Source organism: Salvelinus namaycush, chromosome 14 (assembly GCF_016432855.1).
Source record: "Salvelinus namaycush isolate Seneca chromosome 14, SaNama_1.0, whole genome shotgun sequence".
Lineage (NCBI taxonomy): Eukaryota > Metazoa > Chordata > Actinopteri > Salmoniformes > Salmonidae > Salvelinus > Salvelinus namaycush.
The window spans coordinates 13365441-13391294 of record NC_052320.1 but is presented as its reverse complement, the minus strand read 5'-3'; the positions used below and the strand labels follow the sequence as shown (position 1 = coordinate 13391294).

Here is a 25854-nt window from a genome sequence, read left to right as displayed (position 1 = left end):
AAGCTCATCGGGAAGAGAGCAGCAGGCAGCCAAACCAGGAGTCCTTCAGCCCTCAGTTGTTGCAGTCCTCCAGTTTGCAGTCTAATCATCCTGTTTAGGGTCCTTTCATTTTTGGAATCGGGCAATAGCTTTATTCTTTCCGATCGTTGGACAGTTTGGACAGACCATTGGGCCAGTTGTCCAAAGAGGCTTCTTCACACGGTTCCAGGGATATTTGGGTTGATTCAGTTTGTATTTAAGATGTGGTGTGGGCCACTGGTTGTGCTGGCTGCGGTGTTCTGGACCCAGTGTGTCCTGCTGGAAGGGGTAGACGCCAAGAAGGAGAGGAAGAGGCCGAAGGAGACCCCCCCACAGTACACAGAGGCGTACAACGCTACTCTCTCCAACAGTGAAGAGGTCGGCGAGAGCACCAAGGTAATGCTTGATTTGAAACTAAAAGGTGATCTTCAATTCACCAGTGGCTACCTCCAACCTCTAAGAAGCTTAGGACTATAAGGTTCCATCTGTAAAAAAATATGATTCTGAGATAATTAAAGATAAGAACCCTCATTGGTTTGAATGGTGTCAGCAATTTTTATCTAGATTTTTTTTTAAACTTAACAACATGAATTAGGGTATATATATTACTATATAGGTAGAGAACATTGAATAGTACAAGGCTATGTCAATAACTACATTTGGATAAAAATGCAGATAGAACCCTATAGTCCCAAGCCCTCTCTGCTCTGTAGACCTGCTGGTGTATTTCAAACCTTATGGCTGAAATGTGTATATTTATTCTGATCATACAAGTGCTGAACATCAGAAGAATGATTATGATTAGTATGTGGAATATGTTATTCACTTTATCAGTGGTATTTGATTGTAACTTTTCATTTTGATTACCTGATCTGATAATTATCAAAGTACAGATTTAATAGAAAATACAATTGCAGTAGTACTACCAAAATTGAAACAACATCAAATAGAATAAAATGTTATTGGTCAGATACACATATTTAGCAGATGATATTGAAGCGAAATGCTTTTGTTCCTAGTGCTAAATCCTTTGCTAAATCATCTGATTGCATTCTATTAACCTTGGAATCTATTCTGAGGCAAATACCTGAGCTGGAATGTCTTACCCTCAGTTTAAGGAGTGTTAATTAACTTGTTAAATTATGGATTGCAATGGCTGGTGCTGGCAGATGACATGCTCCAACAGCATTATTTGGACTTGATTCATGTATAATTGGACTTGATTCAGGCTTTATGAATGTATAATCTATGTCAAAACAAATCAAAGTTTATTTATTGCATACACAGATTAGCAAATGTTGAAGCAGGTGCAGCGAAATGCTTGTGTTTCTAGCTCCAGCAGTGCAGTAAGTGTCTAACAGTACAATACTAATACACAAATACAAAAAGAAGAAAAAACAAGAAATCATATCAGAATGAACAATGTCAGAGTCCTGAATATAAATACGTGGTGTGTATTGACAGTATTGACAATATATTGTATATGTAGGGAAAGGTATTACAGCAGTAGTTATATAGGAGATGAGCTATGTGGAGATTACAGTATGCACATATAGACTGAGTAATCAATTATCTTAATTTCTCTGAGATCAATTTACATTTCAAGAAAATAATGTTGCGGGAATGCTAATATCTTATCTGTTTCTAACTCCAGAAACATTTTCAGATCAATTAACATTATGTAAACATGACTAAAGTGACCAGTGTTGAATGACTCTAAGGTGCAGTCTCTAAGGTGCAGTGTAGAGTAACAAAATGTTCTATAGAGTGTTCTGTGGAGTGTTCCATAGAGAGAATGAGTGTAGTGATGTGGGCAATTGCCAGCATAGAAGAGATGTGCCCTACTGGGTCAAGCCTGAGAAAGTGAAGTATCTGAAATGTGTGAAACCCTAAATGGATGCCTTCCTGAAGAATGTGTGGTATGTGGACATTTAAAGGCTGATCAATGCATCAATTAGTCCTCACTGCGGGGGGCAAGCACCAATTCCCCAGCTTATTAGTTTTAAGGACTGTTTATTGACAAATCAGCACTCAAGAGGGTTTGGATCATCATGAATTAGGGATAAGAAAATGTGACAGTGTAGGCTACATTCTCTAAATGTGTAGCCAAAGTATTTATTTAAAGATCAAATATGGACAGTAATTCGGTGGTTTAAAAGGCTTAATGGTTTGGCAAACAGATAGAAAAGTAGAGTTTTACACCAAAGTATAATATATAAATTGCTTTGAAATAAACTGATCAAAAAGTTGAAAAAATATTGTTTCCATGTCCAAAAACAGCATTTGACCTTTCACATTCTTATTTATTGGTTTATGGCTGGTATTGCATATTTCCAGGGGTTTCCAATTAGGTATTTGTTTTGCTTTTAGCCCACCCATTGTGTTGGCATTCTCAAATAACCCTCGCTGCCCCATCCACTCAATACCAGCCCTCCCTCCCTGTCCAAGATCTACCAGTTTGCCTCTGCTCTGTTTTATTTGCCATAGAGTGAGGTCTTGTTTCTGTATTCTCAAGAAGAAGAAGAAGAACACATTATTCAGTACTATCCTGTCTCATTGTGGTCTGGCTGTGTTTATTTGACTTGGTTTTCCCTGTAAAAGCAGAAGGCTATGAAGCATGACCTTGTGTCAACCCCCAGGCTGCTGAAAACTGAGGACTACTGCACCCCACTGGGATATATCTGTTCTGTTCTCTCTCCCATCTATCTCACTGAGCCCAGGGTGTCTCTGTCTCCAAAGCCCCCATCCGTCCCTTCCATCTCCCCCATGGTCCAGCAACAGGCCACAGGCAGACTGCCATGATGTAATTTCTATGAAAGATAGGTGGGCAGATATTTAAAGAGCTTTGGCATTGCTGTTCCCAGCCCATTGATTCTGTCATTCACAGGGCCAGTCTGACTCCGCTGTGTCTGGGACATCCGATAGGGGCGTTGCGGCCCCGAAAAACTGGTGCAGCGTGCCGTGTAAGCCCCTCACAAAGCCCCATAGAAAGGGTTCTGAAAGAGGACACCTCGACAAGGATTATCCCCCTGTGCCCCCCCCACTTACATTTTTCTCATCTTGTCTCCCACAATCTAAGGGTAATGACATAATCACTCCTAAGACCCTGTGTTATGCCAGATAGTGTCTCGGCCAAATACTGTCACCTCTAGTTGAGGACCCTGGGGTTTAGACTTTACATCTAAGATTAAAAGTGGAGATGTTTAAGCTTGGACAATGCAACAAGACTTGTGTAGGCTACATAACACTCCTTTAGGCTACGGAACTTGAGCACGTCTTATTGTGCATTTTGTATGGACAATGCATCAGCAAAATGTTATGCTATATCATCCGGTGTTCACTGAAAATGTGTCCAGTAAAAAACGAATAATATCTACTATGCCAGCTGCAAGCGGTGCTTGGATCCTTTATTTAATTTAATGCAGTTATTATGGTTTGTTCAAGTTTCACTTCATCCTCACATCTGTACCTGTAATGTCTTGGAGAAAACAACCTGCTTATTAGAGTTACATTATGATGGCAGGAGAACACCACCTTGTATCTTCAAACAAGCCAAACCGTTTATACATTTGCATGTTTTTCTTTTCTCTCATGCAGTGGAAAGTCTTCTTATGATGGCATTCATTTTGCATCTGGCCCAACCCCAGTGAGAGCTGTTGGCAGGGTGCAGCAGACTACATTCCTTCAGAGATTTTCCATTTGAAATTGATCACAGTTGAGGTGTGGAGTGTTGCACTGAGTGAAATCTGGTGAGATGATACCAAGCAGTAACTTTTTGCACCAAAATAATGTTATGTCTGCTAAAATCGCTCACAGCACTAGACAAGTTTTTCTTCTACCCTTCGTCATAGCATAGATGGGTCATCATCCACGATCCAATCTATCATGATTTCACTGACTAGCACAATAAATACAGTGTGAGGGCAGAACTACGGAAACAATATATCAATTTGCCACTTATTTCACTCCTTTCCAAAGTGCAGTGAAATCTGTCAGTGTGGAGCAGCAAAGGGCTCAGTCAGTCATGGCAGTAATGGAGGCAGTCAAGTCAAACATCACGCATAGCGTGTTGAGTAATGGTTAAGCAGTGCCCTGGGGGAGACTTGAGTTTCCCCTCTCTCATCCGAACACCATGCTTAATGAAGGAGTGTGTGGGACCGTTTGGATAGCCCAACACACAGGGGACTGGACCCATCCCACAGGAAACCCTAGGCCCACTCACACACACACACAGGCTGCACACACACACACACACACACACACACACACACACACACACACACACACACACACACTAAACATTGGGAACAGAGTTGGAACTGTAAATCGAGTGGGAACAAGGATACCCTTACTGTGTGAGGATGAGGCCTATCTTATGGGATGTTTTGTTTTATTACACGTCTTAATGACCCTTGCTTACTTAATGCATTACACAATTGATTTATGCACTCATTGAAATCCTGACAGACAGCCATAATACTAATAAACAGCCTTTTGTCATTACATCTGAAATCTACAAATAAAATAAACTGCTAGGACGATATTCCCCTTGCGCTCCATTTTGGGTGCCAGAAATACAACATTTCTGTTTTTACATATCAAACTGTTTGGTTTGGATTTCCTGTCAGAAATCCCTTGATCTCGCCTGCTATGTTTTATGTGCTGGTCATGTTCCTCTACATCAGATTCACATTGGACTCTTGAAAGAAAGCAACATGATTTCACCGTAATCTACCAGAGATTTTAAGTATATTCTCTCCCATGTAAAGATTTGTCTGGGGTAGAATGCATTGCATTAATCATAAACAGATGGTGATCTGTGCACCTAGTCCAAATGATTGTTAAAATCTTGGCAATCCTTGAATTACTTTTAGAGCCTTTGTTGTAACAATACATCCGTCCTATAGACATTTAATAGGTGTTGAAGCGTGGGATAATTTTGCATGTGTTCTCACATTTGAATTTGCCTTTCATATGAACTATATATATATTTTTTTTTCCCTTCTCATATTTTGTGCTTTTCTACTTACAACTGGTTTTTAGTACCTCATAAAGTAAGTGAACAGAGTACTTCCACAAGGACAGTGCTTAAACCAAACATAAATGAGCACTGTATTTATGTGGCAGAGTGGAACCACAAATGAGTGCATAAAGAGAAGATCTCATGAGTATCTATCTACCTGGGGCATAACTCAGACCTGGGCTCAAATACTATTTGAAATCTTTCAAATACTTTTAGTGTTTGCTTTAGCCTGTCTGAACTGCCCGGTGGGCATTATCTGCATAGTTGGGACTATTGGTTCTGTTGCAATAGGCAAGCTCAATCAAGGACAGGTCAAGTATTTTCAGAGCTTTGTGATTCCTGTCTGTAAATGAAAAACACTTAATGAATTAAATATATTAATATTCATTATTTGAAATGATATTAAATTACATTTGAATCCAGGTCTGGAATACTTGTATCTCAGTTTTCAGCTTGATATGGATGTGGAGCCAGAGTCATTTTTAATGGTTTCTCTTACCTACCACAGATACCTGGGGAAAGAGCCACCACTGGAGCAATGTGAAGACTATCAAATTGTACACAAAGCAGGTGTGACAGCAATCAGACTCTCTTCAGCTTTTAGACTTTTTATGTTGAGAGCAAAGCACGATTATTATTCCCTAGGAGATTTCATAAATACATTTGACTGTTTTAGTAGCTCTCTTACACTGGAAAGGAATGCACACTCAATGTATGCATACATATACAGTATATGGCATGTTGACACTGTAGCAGTTGTTTTGTGGAAACAAGGAAAAGATAACACGAAGGCTACGCTATAGGAATATGTATACGTGCAGCATACGCACACATAGTGGGATTTGAAATTTGCTTGATCCTTTACAGTTGTATCATTTTATCATTTGATAGCAAAGGCTCTGACGAAGGCCTTGAGGCCAATACGTAAAGCTTAAAAAAGAGCAGTGATACAAGCAAGAGCAGTGTCCAGGTTTCTTCTTTTTTCTCATAATTTGGTAGCCCCCTCGAGATTTAAAGTGGAGTGTATGTTTCTTGTGGTTTATATGCATAGGCCTACACTTTGCTCATATCCTAAACAACTTGTGTGTGACATATCTACAAAGTTAAAGTGCAGGGTGTGTGCAGTGTGTACCAGTTGCGCCAGTTTCATGTCAATTAAAAAAAAAAAAAATGTAACAAAGGGTTAACTTAGTTATGTTGTAGAAAAACCCTGGTAGAGTAACCATATTTAGCGTTGTGGTAGTAAATCCTCTGTCTGTGAGGTGCATCAGGGGAGGACCGGGATGGATGGGATATTCTTTGGGAGGAAACGGGGGTGGATGCATGACAGTGGGGAAGCACGCAGGTTCTCCCTAGCCTAGCTCTAGCTGCAGCCTGAGAATCCCTGCCTCTCTTGATGGGCTAGGCCCTAGCTGCATTAGCCTCCTCCACCTTGCATGGATGACTGCACAGGGGCTACAACGACTTAAAAACAAGAGATTAGGGACGCTTCTCCATCATCCTGTCCCACGTCAAACTATATCGGTACCTCTACCTGTTCACACAACATGCTAGCAACATTAGCAATAATCTTACATGCTTATTTATAGAGTGACTGGTGCACGCTGCTCTCACTGTTTGGTGGGTAAATCAAATCAAATTTGATTGGTCACATACATGTGTTTAGCAGGTGTTATTGCAGGTGTAGCGAAATGCTTGTGTTTCTAGCTCCAACAGTGCAGTAATATCTAACAAGTAATATCTAACAATACACAAATCTAAAGTAAAGGACTGGAATTAAGAATATATAAATATTTGGACGAGCAATGTCAGAGCTGCATAGACTAAGATGCAGTAGAATAGAATACAGTATATACATATGAGATGAGTAATGCAAAATGTGTAAACATTATTAAAGTGACAAGTGTGCCAATTATTAAAGTGTCCAATGATTTCAAGTCTATGTATATAGGGCAGCAGCCTCTAATGTGCTAGTGATGGCCATTTTTACAGTCTGATGGCCTTGTGATAGAAGCTGTTTTTCACTCTCTCAGACCCAGTTGTGATGCACCTGTACTGACCTCGCCTTCTGGATGATGGCGGATGGCAGTGGCTCGTGTGGTTGTTGTCCTTGATGATCTTTTTGGCCTTCCTGTGACATCGGGTGCTGTAGGTGTCCTGGAGGGCAGGTAGTTTGCCCCCGGGGATGCGTTGGGCAGGCCACACCACCCTCTGAAGAGCCCTGTGGTTGTGGGCGGTGCAGTTGCCGTACTGTGATACAGCCCGACAGGATGCTCTCAATTGTGCATCTGTAAAAGTTTGTGAGGGTTTTATGTGCCAAGCCAAATTTCTTCAGCCTCCTGAGGTTGAAGAGGTGCTGTTGCGCCTTCTTCACCTCACTGTCTGTGTGGGTGGACCATTTCAGTTTGTCAGAAATGTATACGCCGAGGTACTTGAAGCTTTTCACCTTCTCCAGTGTGGACCCGTCAGTGTGGATGGGGGGTGTTCCCTCTGCCATTTCCCTCTGAAGTTCACAATCAGCTCCTTTGTTGTTTTTTTTTACATTGGGTGAGAGGTTATTTTCCTGGCACCACACTCCCAGGGCCCTCACCTCCTCCCTGTAGGCTGTCTCGTCATTGTTGGTAATCAGACCTACTACTGTTGTGTCCGTCTGCAAACTTGATGATTGAGTTGGAGTCGTGCGTGGCCACGCAGTCATGGGTGAACAGGAAGTACAGGAGGGGGGCTGAGCACGCACCCTTGTGGGGCCCCAGTGTTGAGGATCAGTGAAATAGGTGTTGTTTCCTACCTTCACCACTTGGGAGCTGGCCCGTCAGGAAGTCCAGGACCCAGTTGCACAGGGCAGGGTTCAGACCCAGGGCCTCGAGCTTAATGATGAGCTTGGAGGGTACTATGGTGTTGAATGCTGTGCTATAGTCAATGAACAGCATTCTTACATAGGTAAGCCCTGCAGTTAACGTTTCAAGATATTATTTGTGTGTTGCAGGTATTTTGACTATACTAGTTGGTGCATGTCAAACAATATGGTATGGCTAGTTAATAAGGATAATGACGTGTAAATGAAAACAAGCTAAGAGTTATGGGCTATACCGGTATGCCTACAGAAGAGCCGGCAATGGAGTGCTGTTCAAGATGAGTATCTTAACAGTTGTGTTTGTGGCCGCATCGCAAATGGCACCCTATTCCCTACATAGTGCACTACTTGCCATTTGTAATGCAGACTGTGCTTTGGATGGAATGTTGCCTTCCCCGGGGAATATTTCCCTCCCTTTATTGGAGCAAATAAATTCTACTTCATTTCATCAAACAAACTGTATCACATATGTAAGAATTATCAATTGCACCTCAAACAAACTGTTTCCTGAATTATCATGATGATGATGTTTAATTGTCACATCAACTGGATGAGCACAGTGAAATGTGTTGTTTTACAGGGTCAGCCATAGTAGTACGACGCCCCTGGAGCAAATTAGGATTAAGTTCCTTGCTCAAGGGCACATCGACAGATTTTTCACCTTGTCGGCTCGGGTATTCAAACCAGTGACCGTTCAGTTACTGGCCCAACTCTCTAACAGCAAATTCCATAATACATGTGTAACGACAGTTTTACTACACAGGTAGTACAACTCTACAAGCTTACGTGCAATGTCCATGGTATTGTAGATGTATGTCCAAACTGAAAACTGTGATGTTTTTTCATACTGTCATTGTGGTTACATATTTGTAAGTAAAGTGAATTGCCTTATCAGAATTGGGGCCTGTAGCAGTAGATATCGCAATCTCAGTTGGAATAGAGCCCCCACCTCCAACAGTGTTTGATGTTCTGAGGAGTACCTTCAGTTTAACACCTTAAGAATGTCTAACACATTTTCCCAAATTGCCACTGGAGTGGTGTGCTCTCACAGCTGTTGAAAGACACAGCTATTGGATGGCACTCAAACAACAGCCGGGATCAAAGGGAAGAACAGAGTACCTGTATCTATCCTCTACTCACTTTGTTCATGTGCTTTATGTGCTGATATAAAGGTATGTGAGTGAGAACATAGTTTACTTTGAGCCATCCTCAATAGGAACTAGATTAAACATAACTGACCGTTTTTCTATTTCGTCATGCTATGATTTTCATTTCTCTGTGTAAAGACCTTCATCTAGGGCATATTCAAGATAGTTTCACTGAGGTACAATGAATCATAATTTCTTGTCAAGCTATTGGATGTCATGGTAGCAAAAATATGATGCCCACCTGTGTGTAGCAGTGTGAAGCCCGATCAATGAAAGTGAGAATAAAATTCCGATCTTAAAATCCTCATGAGGTATTGCTTTATTGCTACGCTACTGTAGCAACTCTCATGATATTTTGTGTTACACACTGAATAAAAGTGTCAAAAAAAGTTGGAACAGTCATTTGCGCAATCTTGTTTTTTAGTTTGAATAACAGTAGTAATTATCTTGGTTACAGCTGGGCCGACTTCCTAAAATTGAGAAAATCCTTTAGGGCACGGTTTTAATTGCTTAATTACAATGGCGTGTGCTAACAACACAATACGATAACAAGCAGAACGAGAGGGCTGCTTTCCTGGCAGTGCTACGCTGGCTTTTTTATTATCACACAGGGAATAGCTAAGATACACTACCAGTCAAAAGTTTGGACATACCTACTCGTTCCAGGGTTTTTCTTTATTTTTACTATTTTCTACATTGCAAAATAATAGTGAAGATATCAAAATTATAAAATAACACATATGGAATCATGTAGTAACCAAAAAAGTGTTAAACAAATCAAAATGTATTTTATATTTGAGATTCTTCAAAGTAGCCACCCTTTGCCTTGATGACAGCTTTGCACGCTCTTGGCATTCTCTCAACCAGCTTCATGGGGTAGTCACCCGGAATACATTTCAATGAACAGGTGTGCCTTGTTAAAAGTTACTTTGTGGAATTTCTTTCCTTCTTAATGCGTTTCAGCCAATCAGTTGTGTTGTGACAAGGTAGGGGTGGTATACAGTTGATAGCCCTATTTGATAAAAGACCAAGTCCATATTATGGCAAGAACAGCTCAAATAAGCAAAGATAAACGACAGTCCATCATTACTTTAAGACATGAAGGTCAGTCAATACGGAAAACTTCAAGAACTTTGAAAGTTTCTTCAAGTGCAGTCGCAAAAACCATCAAGAGCTATAATGAAACTGGCTTTCATGAGGACCGCCACAGGAAAGGAAGACCCAGAGTTACCTCTGCTGCAGAGGATAGGTTCATTAGAGTTACCAGCCTCAGAAATTGCAGCCCAAATAAATGCTTCACAGAGTTTAAGTAACAGACACATCTCAACATCAATTTGTTCAGAGGAGACGGCGTGAATCAGGCCTTCATGGTCGAATTGATGCAAAGAAACCACTAATAAAGGACACCAATATGAAGGAGAGGCTTGCTTGGGCCAAGAAACATGAGCAATGGACATTAGACCGGTGGAAATCTGTCCTTTGGTCTGATGAGTCCAAATTTTAGATTTTTGGTTCTAACCGCCATGTCTTTGTGAGCCGGAAAGTAGGCAAACGGGCGATCTCCGCATGTGTGGTTCCCACTGTGAAGAATGGAGGAGGAGGTGTGATGGTGTGGGGGTGCTTTGCTGGTGACACTGTCTTTGATTTATTTAGAATTCAAGGCGCACTTAACCAGCATGGCTACCACAGCATTCTGCAGCGATACGCCATCCCATCTGGTTTGCGCTTCTTTGGGACTATCATTTGTTTTTCAACAGGACAATGACCCAAAACACACCTCCAGTCTGTGCAAGGGCTATTTGACCAAGAAGGAGAGGAGAGTAATAGAGTGCTGCATCAGATGACCTGGCCTCCACAATCACCTGACCTCAACCCAATTGAGATGGTTTGGGATGAGTTGGACCGCAGAGTGAAGGAAAAGCAGCCAACAATTGCTCAGCATATATGGGAACTCCTTCAAGACTGTTGGAAAAGCATTCCAGGTGAAGGTGGTTGAGAGAATGCCAAGAGTGTGCAAAGCTGACATCAATGCAAAGGGTGGCTACTTTGAAGAATCTCAAATATAAAATATTTTTAGATTTTTTAACTATTTTTTTGGTTACTACATGATTCCATATGTGTTATTTCAAGGTTTGATGTCTTCACTATTATTCTACAATGTAGAAAATAGTAAAACTAAGGAAAAACCCTTGAATGAGTAGGTGTGTCCAAACTTTTGACTGGTACAGTATATAATTATAAGTTGCATGTTTGGGCTTACTTGAGTTGGTCTAAAAAAAAAAACATAAGATGATCAACGTATGACATCAATATGAAAGGAGAGGTGCAGAAGAGGTGCAGTTATTTTGAGTCCTTAGGTGTTAACAGTCAAGCATAGCGTTAAGCTCCTTGTTTTGTGCCTTACTCTGTTGTCAATGTTCAGTGTGCATCACTTCAATCAAACAGAGTCGCCAGAGAGGCTCTTCAGTGGTGATCGTCAGTGTTTAAATCATCACACTCATCATTAAACTTTTAATCATTAAAAGTGTAGTTTATGGAATAGATGTTTAAGATTTAATTTAATCTCAAATTCAAAAGATTTTTCATTTGCTCTTGTAAGGTTTGTATGAAAGTGAGAGATATTAAGACAGCATTTATATGCAGCATGAATGGTACAAGAAAGAAAAGGATTCAGTATAGTTTACTGGCTGTGTTGCAGTGTTGTGGAAAAAATGTGGCAGATTATGCAGTAACAGTATCTTTGGCTTGACAAAATCTGTCTGCCTTTTATCTGTCTCCAGGCTTCAAAAGCACAACAAAAACCCACAAACATCCAACATGCAGGAGGCACTGTGTTACTTAACTTGTTTATTTTGTCTGCTGTCACAAGGAAAGAGAAAAGGGAGAAGACACAGAAAAAAAAAAACACAAACCCCAAATATGAAACCTTTTTCATTCTAGAATATTGAAGACAAGACAAACAATGGGTTACTTTGTTACTGTTGAATATAACGAAGGGCGAGTCTCTATTTCTGTGAAGAAAAGGCGGCATGTTAGTTTTGCAGATAAGTGATCCGTGTCCTCCTGCCAAACCTAAACAAATTCCATTTCAGACAGCTCACCTTCATGGCTCGTCCTAATCTCCTCTTCTATCTCTGCCACAGTCACTTGACGTTTGGGGAGGAGGAAGGAGGGCTTTGCTTGGGGAGGATTCAAGGCATTTGCGGTTACTGGAATTCACACAGCTAGGGTTAGAATGATTGGGTGGCAGAGGCCTTTCATTTGGATCAAGGTAATATGTCAGGAGGTTTTTTTTTATCAACAAAAGGATGACATCATCACACATTCAGAATCCCTGCATATCAAGCAAAGGTCTACAATCATCATCACTAGCATAAGGCAATGAACTTTACTGGCAAGTCAATTTCAACAGCCGCTGTTGACTTTTATGGTATGCAACTATAATTATTATCATATTCAATACGGTCATTACACTCCTGATATACTGTAAGTATGTTTGTAGGTATAGGTGAAAGTGTTGTTGGGTGTTTATAAATGTTGTTGTAGACTAATTGGGCACTAAAATAGCCCATGGATAGAGATGTTTTACATGGTCCTGAATGCACAGTATGATCATGGAAATGTCCATGTGTTGAAAAAAATCCCTTGAGACGTCTTGTTTATTTTCCTCTGACCCTATTGGGCAAATAATAATTGACGTGGCACCTGAGTGAATTATCTGGAGAGAAAAAACAAGCAAAAAGGGAAAGTCTTGGACAGAAAAAGTGACTGAACATAGTTGGCAAAGTGAAAGGTATGACACAAAAAGGCTTATTCTCTCTCTCTGAAATGGTAGTAGACCGGCAAGGAGAGACAGGGAGAGAGAAAGAAAGAGAGTTCACTTCATAGTGTGACCTGCCTTGATGTCTGGCACCATTTAATAGTATCTTACGGCAAGATTTTCCAATTATGGTCGGTAAGCAGAAAATATGACTCATTGGATTCAGTTACTTAGTTACAATACTTTGCATTGTGTGACAGTGGGCGAAATGATTCCAGCCTGAAATATCTGATGAATCTTGCAATTAGCACTGCTCTCCTCAAAGAGCATTTGTTATTGAGGAACAGTGTAACAATTTGGGGCTAGCTTGATTCTAAGTACATTCTGCCCGCACCCTTTTTCCCACTTTATTTTACTAGGCACTTGTTTAGTGCTCACTATTAATCAGCCAGGTTAATTAAACTACATCTGGCTCTCCTTGGTGTCTCATTGATTCATAGTAGGCCTGTGTTCAAAGCATAATCCTAAATGCCAACATGGTATTCATTCATTCAACTGTGTTCATTCCAAAATCAGACCTTAAAAGTGATCTAATATCGGGAGTCCAACCGTGTCCCATGCCATCTTCTGTTTAGATCCAGCTATGCCGTCTATTTGAATGAAAAACATTTCATGGGTTTTCTCTCTCATGTGTCTTATAGATTCCTGACAACCAGAGAGTAGATCCCCTGGGATCATGGATGGACTTTGTGAAACGACCCGTAGACAACTTCCCTGGGAAATGCCGCAAACGCAAAAGGCCACTGGTAAATATAACAATGTCTTCAGTAGTGGTTCAAATAAGCTAGCTGATCAAGTACTGGTCCGTTCATTACATTGGTCACGAAGCATCTAGTACAATACATAAGTAGAATATTGATCGTTTTAATATTGAAACAGCTTTCTGTGTCAAATCATGTGTAGAGTATATGTATGATGATGCTATATTATTATGTGATGTGTTATTATTTCCTGATCTCTGTCAGCCAGGACCACCAGGTCCTGCTGGTCCTCCAGGCCCTCAGGGGCCTCCTGGATTCCCCGGGGCAGAGGTCACCCAGGAGGTCCTCCTCCAGGAGTTCAAAGAGATGATAAAAGGTAATATCATATAAAGTCATAAAATGTCATATAAAGACACAACATGTTATAAAGTCTGATCTGGTCCTTCGCTGAGTATAAAAATACATGTTGATTCCAAAACATTGGTGATTGATCAACTGCTACTGCTGATGGATCATTGTTTCTGTGAAGGCTGAAGTATTTCATTAGTAACTGACCATCCGGGGTAGATATCAGGTCTGACTGACTGCAAACTCACTACTCTATTGCTGTACTGTAGTACTCAGAGAAAGTTTTTCCTATAGTTCAAAGTCAAGTCCATGTTCTTGTCATCTTTCTAGTTGAGATTCCCATATTCCTTCTGTGTTTTCACCAGAAGCTACAGAGAGGAGAGCTGCTGCAGTGGACAAGCAGACCAGTACCAGTCCTAGTCAGATACCCATGGCCCTCATTGCCCTGGAAGGAATGACCTCTTACAGGAGGATAGAGGAAGCCTTCCACTGTAAACTCATAGGACCTGTGGTTGTCGACAAGAAGACACTGATGGAGCTACAAAACTTTCAGACGGTACGTTTTGGAGGAACAATTGAGAAGTTTGTAAAGAATGTAGGAGTTTGTGAAGTATTTGGTCACCCCCTTAACCATCTTCTTTATCCTCTTGTCTTACTCACCATTAAGCCGTCTATTAATCTCCACAATCACTTTTCTTTCGTTCTATTTTCTTTCTTTTAACTTTATTTTAACCGCAGGTTTGAAGTTTGAACCAGCAATGATTCTGGTTATATCCACCTGATGTATAAGAATGAAGCCAGGAATCTTAAGGCTTCCCTAAAGTCTGACAAAGCAGTACCATGCTTTGAGTTTAGACTGGCTTCTTAGTCCTTAGTAAAAAAATATCTCCTTTTACAACGCTCCACATCACTTTCTGGGTGGCATACAAAAGGCACTCTGTCTGTGACTTGGAATATGGTGCGGAGTGGACAAAAATAGACACTGTTTGAAACGGCATGATGTAGAGGAAGAACTATTCCCTGGGACATTCTGAGGCGGGAGGTTAAGAGTAGACACATCAAATCAAAAATATTCATCACATAGACAGGTTACAGCAGGTATAAAATAAATAAATTCATCAAAATAATGTTTTTAATGAAACATTTTATACAACGGGTTACCGACATATCCATATAATGATTGACATATTTTCATTAAAAACGTTCTTTTGATGAATTTATTCATACTATTTCATCTTTCCACAAGATATAGTCCCGACACAAATCTAGGGTTGCTACCCAAGCCGGCTGGTTGTTCGTTCTATCGGTTCGGATGCTAGAGGTCCGACCCAGTCGTTTAGTTTTTTTGTTCTATATCTATGTGTCGCGACCCAGTCGTTCGTTCTAAATGTTCCATTCCCATACTGGCTGGCAATATTCTTATCCCTTACTTGCTAGCTAGCCAACTATGGCCAGAATAACAGCAAAGTAGCTGCATTTGCATTTGTTTAAGCTTTTTTCTAGTGACATTTATTTGGATACATCCATAACAATGAGCTAATGAGGCGTGATTTCACCTTGCATAGAAAATGTGCTCTCGTGTCAGGACACTGTTGTTTAGAGGAGCTAGCCAACAACACTGCTAACACAATCACGTCAAACTGAAGCTGGAAAGACTGCAAACTAGCTGCACTTCATTTTGTTTGACCTGTTTTCTATTGACATTTCTTTGTATATATTCATAAAAATGATGCCAGCTGATTCATGATTTAGACTGGTTGAGAAAAGCTGCCTGCCTGTCTGTCTCATCCTGATTCCCGAGACATTCATTACTATGGGACAGCTGGAGATCGAATTTGAATATTGAAACAATGTTGCAAAATGTCGGAGAGACAGACAGCAAGGTTTATACAAATCTCTGCTGTTGAAAACTAAAAAAACTGTTTGTCTAAAAGCAATGTGAGATAATGTCTAGATGCCTTTATAGTGCAGATCAAGTTTATAAGTTGCCTGGCTGTGCTGATGAGACAGTGGATTGCGCAGTCAGATGGAACAGAGTAAATAGGCATTTTAACGTCATAGATTTACAAGGTGGTAACTTGTGGAATAGACACCGGTTGGAATGCGGTTTTCACCAATCAGCATTCAGGATTAGACCCACCCATTGCATAAATAGTAATAATGGAATGTGTTACACTGTATTTACATATATAAAGTGGGTAGTGACTTAGTCAGGCAATGGAATAAATAGCTAGTATTCCAATGTCTGTTGGAAAAGTTCGGATTATTTGCTCGGGTGTTCCCTTTGGCAGACATACATTTACATTTTGTAGCTCCTCGATTCACTTTAGCTAAATATCAATTGAGCCCAAATTATCTGTGAGTCATTGTACAACTCCATTCTGCAAGTCACATTGTATTTGTCCTTCCAGCCTCCTGCTAAAGGTGCCTTCCTCAGAGGGACAGGAATGGACCAATCCACAGGACGATTCACAGCTCCCGTTACAGGGATCTACCAGCTCTCTGCTAATGTTCATATTGGTAAGGAATGTTTCTCTACTTTACGGAAACCCAATTATCAGAGAATCATCTTGGGAAATGTATTGATTTGGAAGTTGGATATCAAATATCAAGACAATGCATGAGGGGCATTGAGGCACAATTTATTCAGAGATTTTGCTAAAATATTGTACATCTTCAGAGGACTCTGTGACCTTTTCTTCAGAGAGGTGTTTCTGAGCTGGATAATGTATAACCTCAGAGTAACTATGTTTCCTCCCTGAAGACCACAGCGAGGTAAAGAGGAGTAAGAGTCAGCTGAGAGCCAGGGATAATGTACGAGTGCTGATCTGCATCGAATCCCTGTGCCATCGATATACGTGAGTAGGCCTACCCTCAGTCCCAGTCTATTGATCGTCTACTGTTTATCAACAAATCTGCATGATGAAGTTTGAAAATGCCTCCAATATCTAGTCACCCTATGAAACAAACTCAAATGAGTCCACTCCACACGTTTTCACCTTGGCATGAAAACCATATGGTTCTTATTTGTTCCGTCTTTTGCAACGCTGTTACATGGAATGAGGTAAAACTATCCCTGACAAACAAAACAATATCATAACCATTTTTTATTGTCTGCCAGGTCAGGCTTTCTGATGTGTTGTTAAGGCATTATATTTACAGCAGTCATTGAATCCGTGCCTGATAATCAGTGTTTAATGCCAGTTTTACTTTTGCTAGTATTTACGAGCTGTTTAAAATGTTGTCTATTATACATTGTGTGGAACCAGTTAGGCATTTCCTGTGTTAAAGTGGAACACGTCTTTGAAGGAAATGTCCTCTCACCCCTTCTCCTGGTCCCTGTCGCCTCTAAATTCTTTATAGACTCACCTTTGACGCCTGGGATATCATGCTGCTTCCAGCACCACAGGCCAGGGTCGTATTCATTTGAGCAAATCGTAGGAAAACATTTTACTATGAAAAAATGTAAAGGAACATTTCTTATTGGACATTTGGTGCCTATTGAACACAACCCTGAATAGAGACATTTTATTTTTGGGATGTGTGAAGGATGAAGAGAACCAACAACAATATTACACAGTCGTTTGTAGATACCAGAATATTACACAGTCGTTTGTAGATACCAGAATATTACACAGTCGTTTGTAGATACCAGAATATTACACAGTCGTTTGTAGATACCAGAATATTACACAGTCGTTTGTAGATACCAGAATATTACACACTCGTTTGTAGATACCAGAATATTACACACTCGTTTGTAGATACCAGAATATTACACACTCGTTTGTAGATACCAGAATATTACACACTCGTTTGTAGATACCAGAATATTACACACTCGTTTGTAGATACCAGAATATTACACACTCGTTTGTAGATACCAGAATATTACACACTTGTTTGTAGATACCAGAATATTACACACTTGTTTGTAGATACCAGAATATTACACATTCGTTTGTAGATACCAGAATATTACACATTCGTTTGTAGATACCAGAATATTACACACTTGTTTGTAGATACCAGAATATTTGTTACGAACAATGAGGAAAATTGTGAGGAGTCAGGCGCAGAGAGCAAAGATATGGGGAAAAACCACTCTTTAATGTCCAACCAGAAGAACAACTGGTAACGTCAAAACATTGGCGTAATAATCCACTTGAATAAAGTACACACTGGAAAAATAAATCCAGACTGTGGAAAACCCCAAATAAAACGAACAACCTCATACAAAACAGAAAGACAAGCCCGCACAAACAGAAGCGGGCTAAACGAACTTAAATAGCACCACCCTAACAACCAAACAATAAACAGGTGAAAACAATTAGTCAAAACCAAACGAAAAGGAAAAAGGGATCGGTGGCAGCTAGTAGACCGGCGACGACGACCGCCGAGCGCCACTCGAACAGGAAGGGAAGCCACCTTCGGTAATACTCGTTACAGTACCCCCCTCCTGACGCGCAGCTCCCGCAGCGCGCCGACGCCGGCCTCGAGGACGACCCGGGGGCCGAGGCGCAGGGCGATCCGGATGGAGGCGATGGAACTCTCTCAGCATAGATGGATCCAATATATCCCCCACCGGGACCCAGCACCTCTCCTCCGGACCGTACCCCTCCCAGTCCACGAGGTACTGCAGGCCCCTCACCCGGCGTCTGGAATCCAGAATGGACCGTATCCTGTACGCCGGGGACCCCTCTATGTCCAGAGGGGGCGGAGGGACCTCCGGAACCTCACCTTCCTGCATGGGACCAGCTACCACCGGCCTGAGGAGAGACACATGAAACGAGGGGTTAATACGATAATACGAAGGAAGTAACAATCGGTAACACACCTCGTTTATTCTCCTCAGGACTTTAAATGGCCCTACACACTGCGGACCCAGCTTCCGGCAGGGCAGGCGGAGGGGCAGGTTTCGGGTCGAGAGCCAGACCCTATCCCCCGGTGCAAACACGGGGGCCTCACTGCGGTGACGGTCAGCGCTCTTCTTCTGCCGTCTACTCGCCTGACGCAGAGACTCCTGGACGGCTCTCCAAGTCTCCTTAGAGCGCTGTACCCACTCCTCCACCGCAGGAGCCTCGGTCTGACTCTGATGCCATGGTGCCAGAACCGGCTGGTACCCCAACACACACTCAAATGGTGACATGTTGGTAGAGGAGTGGCTTAGTGAGTTCTGGGCAATCTCTGCCCAGGGGATGTATCTTGACCACTCCCCTGGCCGGTCCTGGCAATACGACCGCAGAAACCTACCCACCTCCTGGTTCACTCTCTCCACCTGCCCATTACTCTCCGGGTGATACCCCGAGGTCAGGCTGACCGAGACCCCCAAATGCTCCATAAACGCCTTCCATACTCTGGAAGTGAACTGGGGACCCCGATCAGAAACGATATCCTCGGGCACCCCGTAGTGCCGGAAGACATGGGTAAATAGTGCCTCCGCAGTCTGCAGGGCCGTAGGGAGACCGGGCAACGGGATAAGACGGCAGGACTTAGAGAACCGATCCACAACGACCAGGATCGTAGTGTTTCCCTGAGATGGGGGAAGGTCAGTCAGAAAATCCACCGAAAGATGGGACCACGGCCGTTGTGGAACGGGGAGGGGTTGTAACTTCCCTCGAGGCAGGTGCCTAGGAGCCTTACTCTGAGCGCATACCGAACAGGAAGAGACATAGAATCGCACATCCCTCTCCAAGGTGGGCCACCAGTACTTCCCCCTAAGACCTCGCACTGTCCTCGAAATACCCGGGTGACCTGACGAGAGTAAACTATGAGCCCATCGAATCAATTGATCACGAACAGCGAGCGGTACGTACCTACGACCCTCCGGGCACTGTGGAGGCGCAGGTTCCTCCCTTAACGCCCGCTCGATGTCCGCGTCCACCTCCCATACTATTGGTGCCACCAACTTGACCGCCGGAATGATGGTAGTAGGATCGATGGACCGGTCCTCTGAGTCATAGAGGCGAGACAGCGCGTCGGCCTTAGTGTTTAGGGAACCTGGTCTATAAGAGATCGTAAAACTAAATCTGGTGAAAAACATGGCCCACCTTGCCTGACGCGGATTCAGTCTCTTAGCTGATCGGATATACTCCAGGTTACGGTGGTCAGTCCAGATGAGGAAAGGGTGCTTAGCCCCCTCAAGCCAGTGTCTCCACACCTTCAGGGCCTTAACCATAGCCAACAACTCCCTATCCCCCACATCATAATTCCGCTCCGCTGGCCCGAGCTTCTTCGAAAAAAAAGCACAGGGGCGGAGTTTTGGTGGCGTACCCGCAGCTCCAACCCCAGCCTCGGATGCGTCCACCTCTACTATGAACGCCAAAGATGGGTCCGGATGCGCCAACACTGGCGCCTCGGTAAACAGCACCTTCAACCTACGGAAGGCTCCGTCTGCCTCTGCTGACCACTGCAAACGCACCGGCCCCCCCTTCAGCAGTGAGGTAATAGGAGCTGCTACCTGACCAAAACCCCGGATAAACCTCCGGTAGTAATTGGCAAACCCTAAGAACCGCTGCACCTCCTTTACCGTGATCGGAGTCGGCCAATTACGCACGGCTTTTACGCGGTCACCCTCCATTACCACCCCCGAACTGGAAATGCGATAACCCAGGAAGGAAACGGCTTGTTTGAAAAACTCACATTTCTCCGTCTTCACGTACAGGTCATTCTCCAGCAGTCGCCCAAGAACCTTGCGCACCAGAGACACATGCGCAGCTCGTGTAGCGGAGTAGATCAAAATATCATCAATATACACCACCACACCCTGTCCGTGCAGGTCTCTGAGAATCTCGTCAACAAAGGATTGAAAGACAGCTGGAGCATTCTTTAACCCGTACGGCATGACGAGGTACTCATAATGGCCCGATGTGGTACTAAACGCGGTTTTCCACTCATCTCCTCCCCGAATACGCACCAGATTATACGCGCTCCTGAGGTCCAGTTTCGTGAAGAACCGTGCTCCGTGGAATGATTCCATCGCCGTAGCGATGAGAGGTAGTGGGTAACTAAAACCCACCGTGATGGAATTGAGATCTCGATAATCAATACACGGACGCCACCCACCATCCTTTTTCTTCACAAAAAAGAAACTCGAGGAGACGGGTGACATGGAGGGCCGAATGAATCCCTGTCCAAGAGCTTCCGTGACATATGTCTCCATAGCCAACGTCTCCTCCTGGGACAAAGGATACACATGACTCCTGGGTAGTGCAGCGTTTACCTGGAGGTTTATCACGCAATCCCCCTGTCGATGGGGTGGTAATTGGGTCGCCTTCTTTTTACTGAAAGCGATAGCCAAATCGGCATACTCAGCGGGAATGCGCACGGTGGAAACCTGGTCTGGACTCTCCACCGTTGTCGCACCGATGGAAACTCCTACACACCTGCCTGAACACTCATCAGACCACCCCTGTAGAGCTCCCTGTCTCCACGAAATCTTCGGATTGTGAATAGCCAGCCAGGGAATCCCCAGCACCACCGGAAACGCAGGTGAATCGATAAGGAACAGACTAATCCGTTCCTTATGATTCCCCTGCGTAATCATCTCCAAAGGAATTGTGGCCTCCCTGACCAGCCCTGACCCTAATGGTCGACTATCTAAGGAGTGCACAGGGAAGGGGGGTTCTACCTTAACTAACGGAATCCTCAACTTCTGAGCGAGTCCGCGATCTATAAAGTTCCCAGCTGCGCCTGAATCGACTAGCGCCTTATGCTGGAGAGAGGGAAAAAATTTAAGGAAACATATTAACAAAAACATGTGACCAACAGAAAGCTCTGGGAGAGTGTGGTGCTGACTCACCTGAGGTGACCGAGGAGTGTTCTGCCTGCCCTCTCGATTCCCAGATGGACTCCTCCAGCACCGACCGTAAGTGTGCCCTCTTCGGCCACAACTGGTACAGGAGGAGCCTCCTCCTCCGATCTCCCTAGATACTGCCCCTCCTAGCTCCATCAGGATGGGAGCAGGAGGGTCAGGAGGTGGAACTGACAGGACCCTTTCAGAACGTCCGCGAGCAGCTAGCAGATGGTCTAACCGGATAGACATGTCTATTAGTTCATCCAAACTGAGCGTAGTGTCCCGACAAGCCAGCTCTCTGCGGACGTCCTCTCTCAGGCTACACCTGTAATGGTCTATCAGGGCCCTGTCGTTCCACCCTGCTCCAGCGGCCAAGGTCCGGAAATCCAGCGCGAAGTCCTGTGCGCTCCTCGTCCCCTGTCGGAGATAGAACAATCTCTCACCCGCCGCTCGGCCATCTGGAGGGTGATCGAACACGGCCCGAAAACGGCGGGTGAACTCCGGGTAGTGGCCCCTCGCTGAGTCGGGCCCGTTCCAGACCGCATTGGCCCACTCTAGGGCTCTACCCGTCAGGCAGGAGACGAGGACACTCACGCTCTCTTCGTCCGAGGGAGCTGGTCGAACGGTGGCCAGGTACAGATCTAATTGTAGCAGGAATCCCTGGCAACCCGCCGCCGCTCCATCGTACTGACTTGGAGGCGTAATACGCAAAGCGCTGGCACCGGATCCCGCTGGAGGAGATGGTATAGTTGCTGGAGGGAGGGTAGGTGGGGTAGTAGGGAGACCACTCCTCTCCCAACGATCCATCCTCTCCATCATTTGATCCATAGCTGATCCGATGCGATGGAGGATGGATGTGTGATGAAGGACTCTCTCCTCCATCGTGGGGAGAGGGGTGGTCGCTGCTCCTGCTGGCTCCATATGATGGTGCGGGCTTCTGTTACGAACAATGAGGAAAATTGTGAGGAGTCAGGCGCAGAGAGCAAAGATATGGGGAAAAACCACTCTTTAATGCCCAACCAGAAGAACAACTGGTAACGTCAAAACATTGGCGTAATAATCCACTTGAATAAAGTACACACTGGAAAAATAAATCCAGACTGTGGAAAACCCCAAATAAAACGAACAACCTCATACAAAACAGAAAGACAAGCCCGCACAAACAGAAGCGGGCTAAACGAACTTAAATAGCACCACCCTAACAACCAAACAATAAACAGGTGAAAACAATTAGTCAAAACCAAACGAAAAGGAAAAAGGGATCGGTGGCAGCTAGTAGACCGGCGACGACGACCGCCGAGCGCCACTCGAACAGGAAGGGAAGCCACCTTCGGTAATACTCGTTACAATATTACACATTCGTTTGTAGATACCAGAATATTACACACTTGTTTGTAGATACCAGAATATTACACACTTGTTTGTAGATACCAGAATATTACACATTCGTTTGTAGATACCAGAATATTACACACTCGTTTGTAGATACCAGAATATTACACACTTGTTTGTAGATACCAGCATATTACACACTTGTTTGTAGATACCAGAATATTACACTTGTTTGTAGATACCAGAATATTACACTTGTTTGTAGATACCAGAATATTACACATTCGTTTGTAGATACCAGAATATTACACACTTGTTTGTAGATACTAGAATATTACACACTTGTTTGTAGATACCAGAATATTTCACACTCATTTGTAGATACCAGAATATTACACATTCATTTGTAGATACCAGAATATTACACACTCGTTTGTAGATACCAAAATATTTCACACTTATTTGTAGATACCAGTATATTACACACTCGTTTGTAGATACCAAAATATTTCGAGTACTGTTGTTCACATATTTTTGCCATTTCTGTTTATATAAAGTAAGCAATTTTCTTTTTTAACGAACGGCACCCAATATCTCCAGAATGTGTAAAGGCCAACAACCTTGCTTCACAACCTGGTATTATCAAAAAAATATATAAATAATATTGTTATGATGGTTACCTTACCCCGAAAAAGTGGGCTCATTGTTGTTGCTTTTCCACCCCAAAGCCTCCAGCCTGTCTGGCTCTCCCACACATGAAAATGCAGAGAATGTAAAATGAGCCTCGTTGGGATGGTAGTTTAGTGAAGACAAACATGATTGATTCACCATAAAAATGCAGCATTTTCCACTAAACAGGAGCCAGTGGTCTCAGCAGGAGTTGTAGGACAAGACTCCACGCCTGCAATATTACTGTCTACACTGCAGACTTCATTAAAGGCTCACTGTAATGATGATGGTGATTCAAGACTCAGAATGAAGCAATGACATGTTTATTTCATGTGTACGAAAACAAATTTTGCATGAAATATCAGGTTAGGTGTGTATAGATATAGTAAAATTATTTTGAACAAACGTAAAGATCAGGTGACAAGATTATGATTAATTAACATTTGTTGTCTGTTTTTCTCTTCATCACAGGTCGTTAGAGATGATTGTTGGATTGGAAAGTAACAGCAAGATCTTCACAGTGTATGTGCAAGGGTTGCTGGAGCTACAGGTGGGCTTACATTTATCAAACTGATCATCACAACGCTTGGCATGAAGATTTTCCAATAGGGTCAAACTGAATATAGAGTAAGATATTGCCCCCAAAAAAGCCTTTAAGAAGTGTTATGAAGTACAATTACTTCTTAACACTATAATGGGTTTTAATATCACTATAGCAAAACAATCAGTCATTATATTACTGTATTTAAAATGTTATTGTATCTCCTCAGATTGGACAGTACACCTCCATATTTGTGGACAATGGTGCTGGGGCATCCATCACAATACAGAATGGCTCTGACTTCATGGGGATGTTGCTGGGTGTATAGCCTCACGTCCTGCCATTGGGGCTGGGGGTATTCCTTCCCTCTTCCCATTGGACACCAGGGCCCTGGCCATGCAAGGCATCTGTCATACCTGTATCTGTTTGGATTACTAACAGATGCTATCTGCCAATCCCCATCCATGGAGGAGAAAGCAAAAGGCATGAGCAGCATTTGCAGCCATTGAACTTCTCTACTTGGTGTATCCTGGAAGAACCGTTTTGAAAGCTAAAGGACTGTGTCTCTCCCCAGACACCATGAAAGCAAGCACTCCTATGGGCCAAGAAAGACACTTGTGCATACCAACAGACAATCTTAATAGACAAGAATTCACATCTTCAAATCACTCAATGAACATTTTGAATTTGAGAAAGAAAAAAACCTGAATCATATACGTATTTTTAATACAGTAATAGCCTGATAGGAAAAATGCTATAATGAATATCATTCATGAAATTGAAAGGTTTTTATTAATCTCTTTAATGGAATGGCAGTAGCTAAGAAAGTACAGTACATAGACTCTGTGAGTGTGTATATACACTGGATGATGCAAAGATGCTCAGTATGCATTGAATGGGTGCCCCAACTTCTCAGCTAAGGTTGAAGAAATTCAGAAGCATTTAGGAAAATCCAACCAGTAGTTTTTGAAAACAAGGGAATTTTGGGAAAGTTACCGGAATTTTGCAACCCTATTCTCAGCAAAGTGACCTCTACTGTATGTTCTATCTAGGGGGACTTTGTATGTCTCATGTGGAGTCTACAGCCCACTGAACAAAATAGAGGAAACATTGGCCTCTGTATGGAACCATTTTGTGGAATTCAAACCCAAACTAAGGAATGTGGTTAGAGCATTGAAATGAAATGCAAGTATGTTGGCCATTCTGTTTCATACCGCTGTACAGTGCCTTCAGAAAGTATTTATACCGCTTGACTTGTTCCACATTTTGTTACAGCCTGAATTCAAAATGGATTAACTATTATTTTTTTTCTACACACAATACCCAATAATTACATGTTTTCAGAATTGTTTGCTTATTTATTGAAAATGAAATACAGAAATATCTGTCAAGCTCTGTCAAGTTGATTGTTGATCATTGCTAGACAGCCATGTTCAAGTCTTGTCATTGGTTTTCAAGCCAATTTAAGTCAGAACTGTAACTAGGCCACTCAGGAACATTCAATGTCGTCTTGTTAAGTAACTCCAGTGTACTGTAAATTTGGCCTTGTGTTTTAGGTTATTGTCCTGCTGAAAGGTGAATTTATCTCCCAGTGTCTGTTGGAAT

At 42.7% G+C, this 25854-nt stretch overlaps 1 protein-coding gene across 1 annotated transcript; it reads left to right on the top strand.

Moving 5' to 3' along the window:
* Positions 1–213: 213 nt before the first annotated feature.
* On the top strand, positions 214–24577 carry LOC120058852 (adipolin-like). Its single transcript, XM_039007589.1, has 9 exons — positions 214–414; positions 1323–1325; positions 13505–13609; positions 13829–13940; positions 14278–14468; positions 16324–16432; positions 16677–16770; positions 24180–24258; positions 24479–24577. The coding sequence occupies exons 1-9, from the start codon at positions 241–243 to the stop codon at positions 24575–24577; spliced, it is 966 nt and encodes a 321-aa protein (XP_038863517.1). The 5' UTR covers positions 214–240.
* The last annotated feature ends 1277 nt before the right edge of the window (positions 24578–25854 follow it).

Excerpts from the sequence above, each read along its gene's own strand:
- LOC120058852 (XM_039007589.1), top strand. The coding sequence starts at position 241 with ATGTGGTGTGGGCCACTGGTTGTGCTGGCTGCGGTGTTCTGGACCCAG. Across the intron at positions 13,610-13,828 it reads GCAAACGCAAAAGGCCACTG|CCAGGACCACCAGGTCCTGC; the intron begins GTAAATATAACA and ends GATCTCTGTCAG. Across the intron at positions 16,433-16,676 it reads CTCTGCTAATGTTCATATTG|ACCACAGCGAGGTAAAGAGG; the intron begins GTAAGGAATGTT and ends TCCTCCCTGAAG.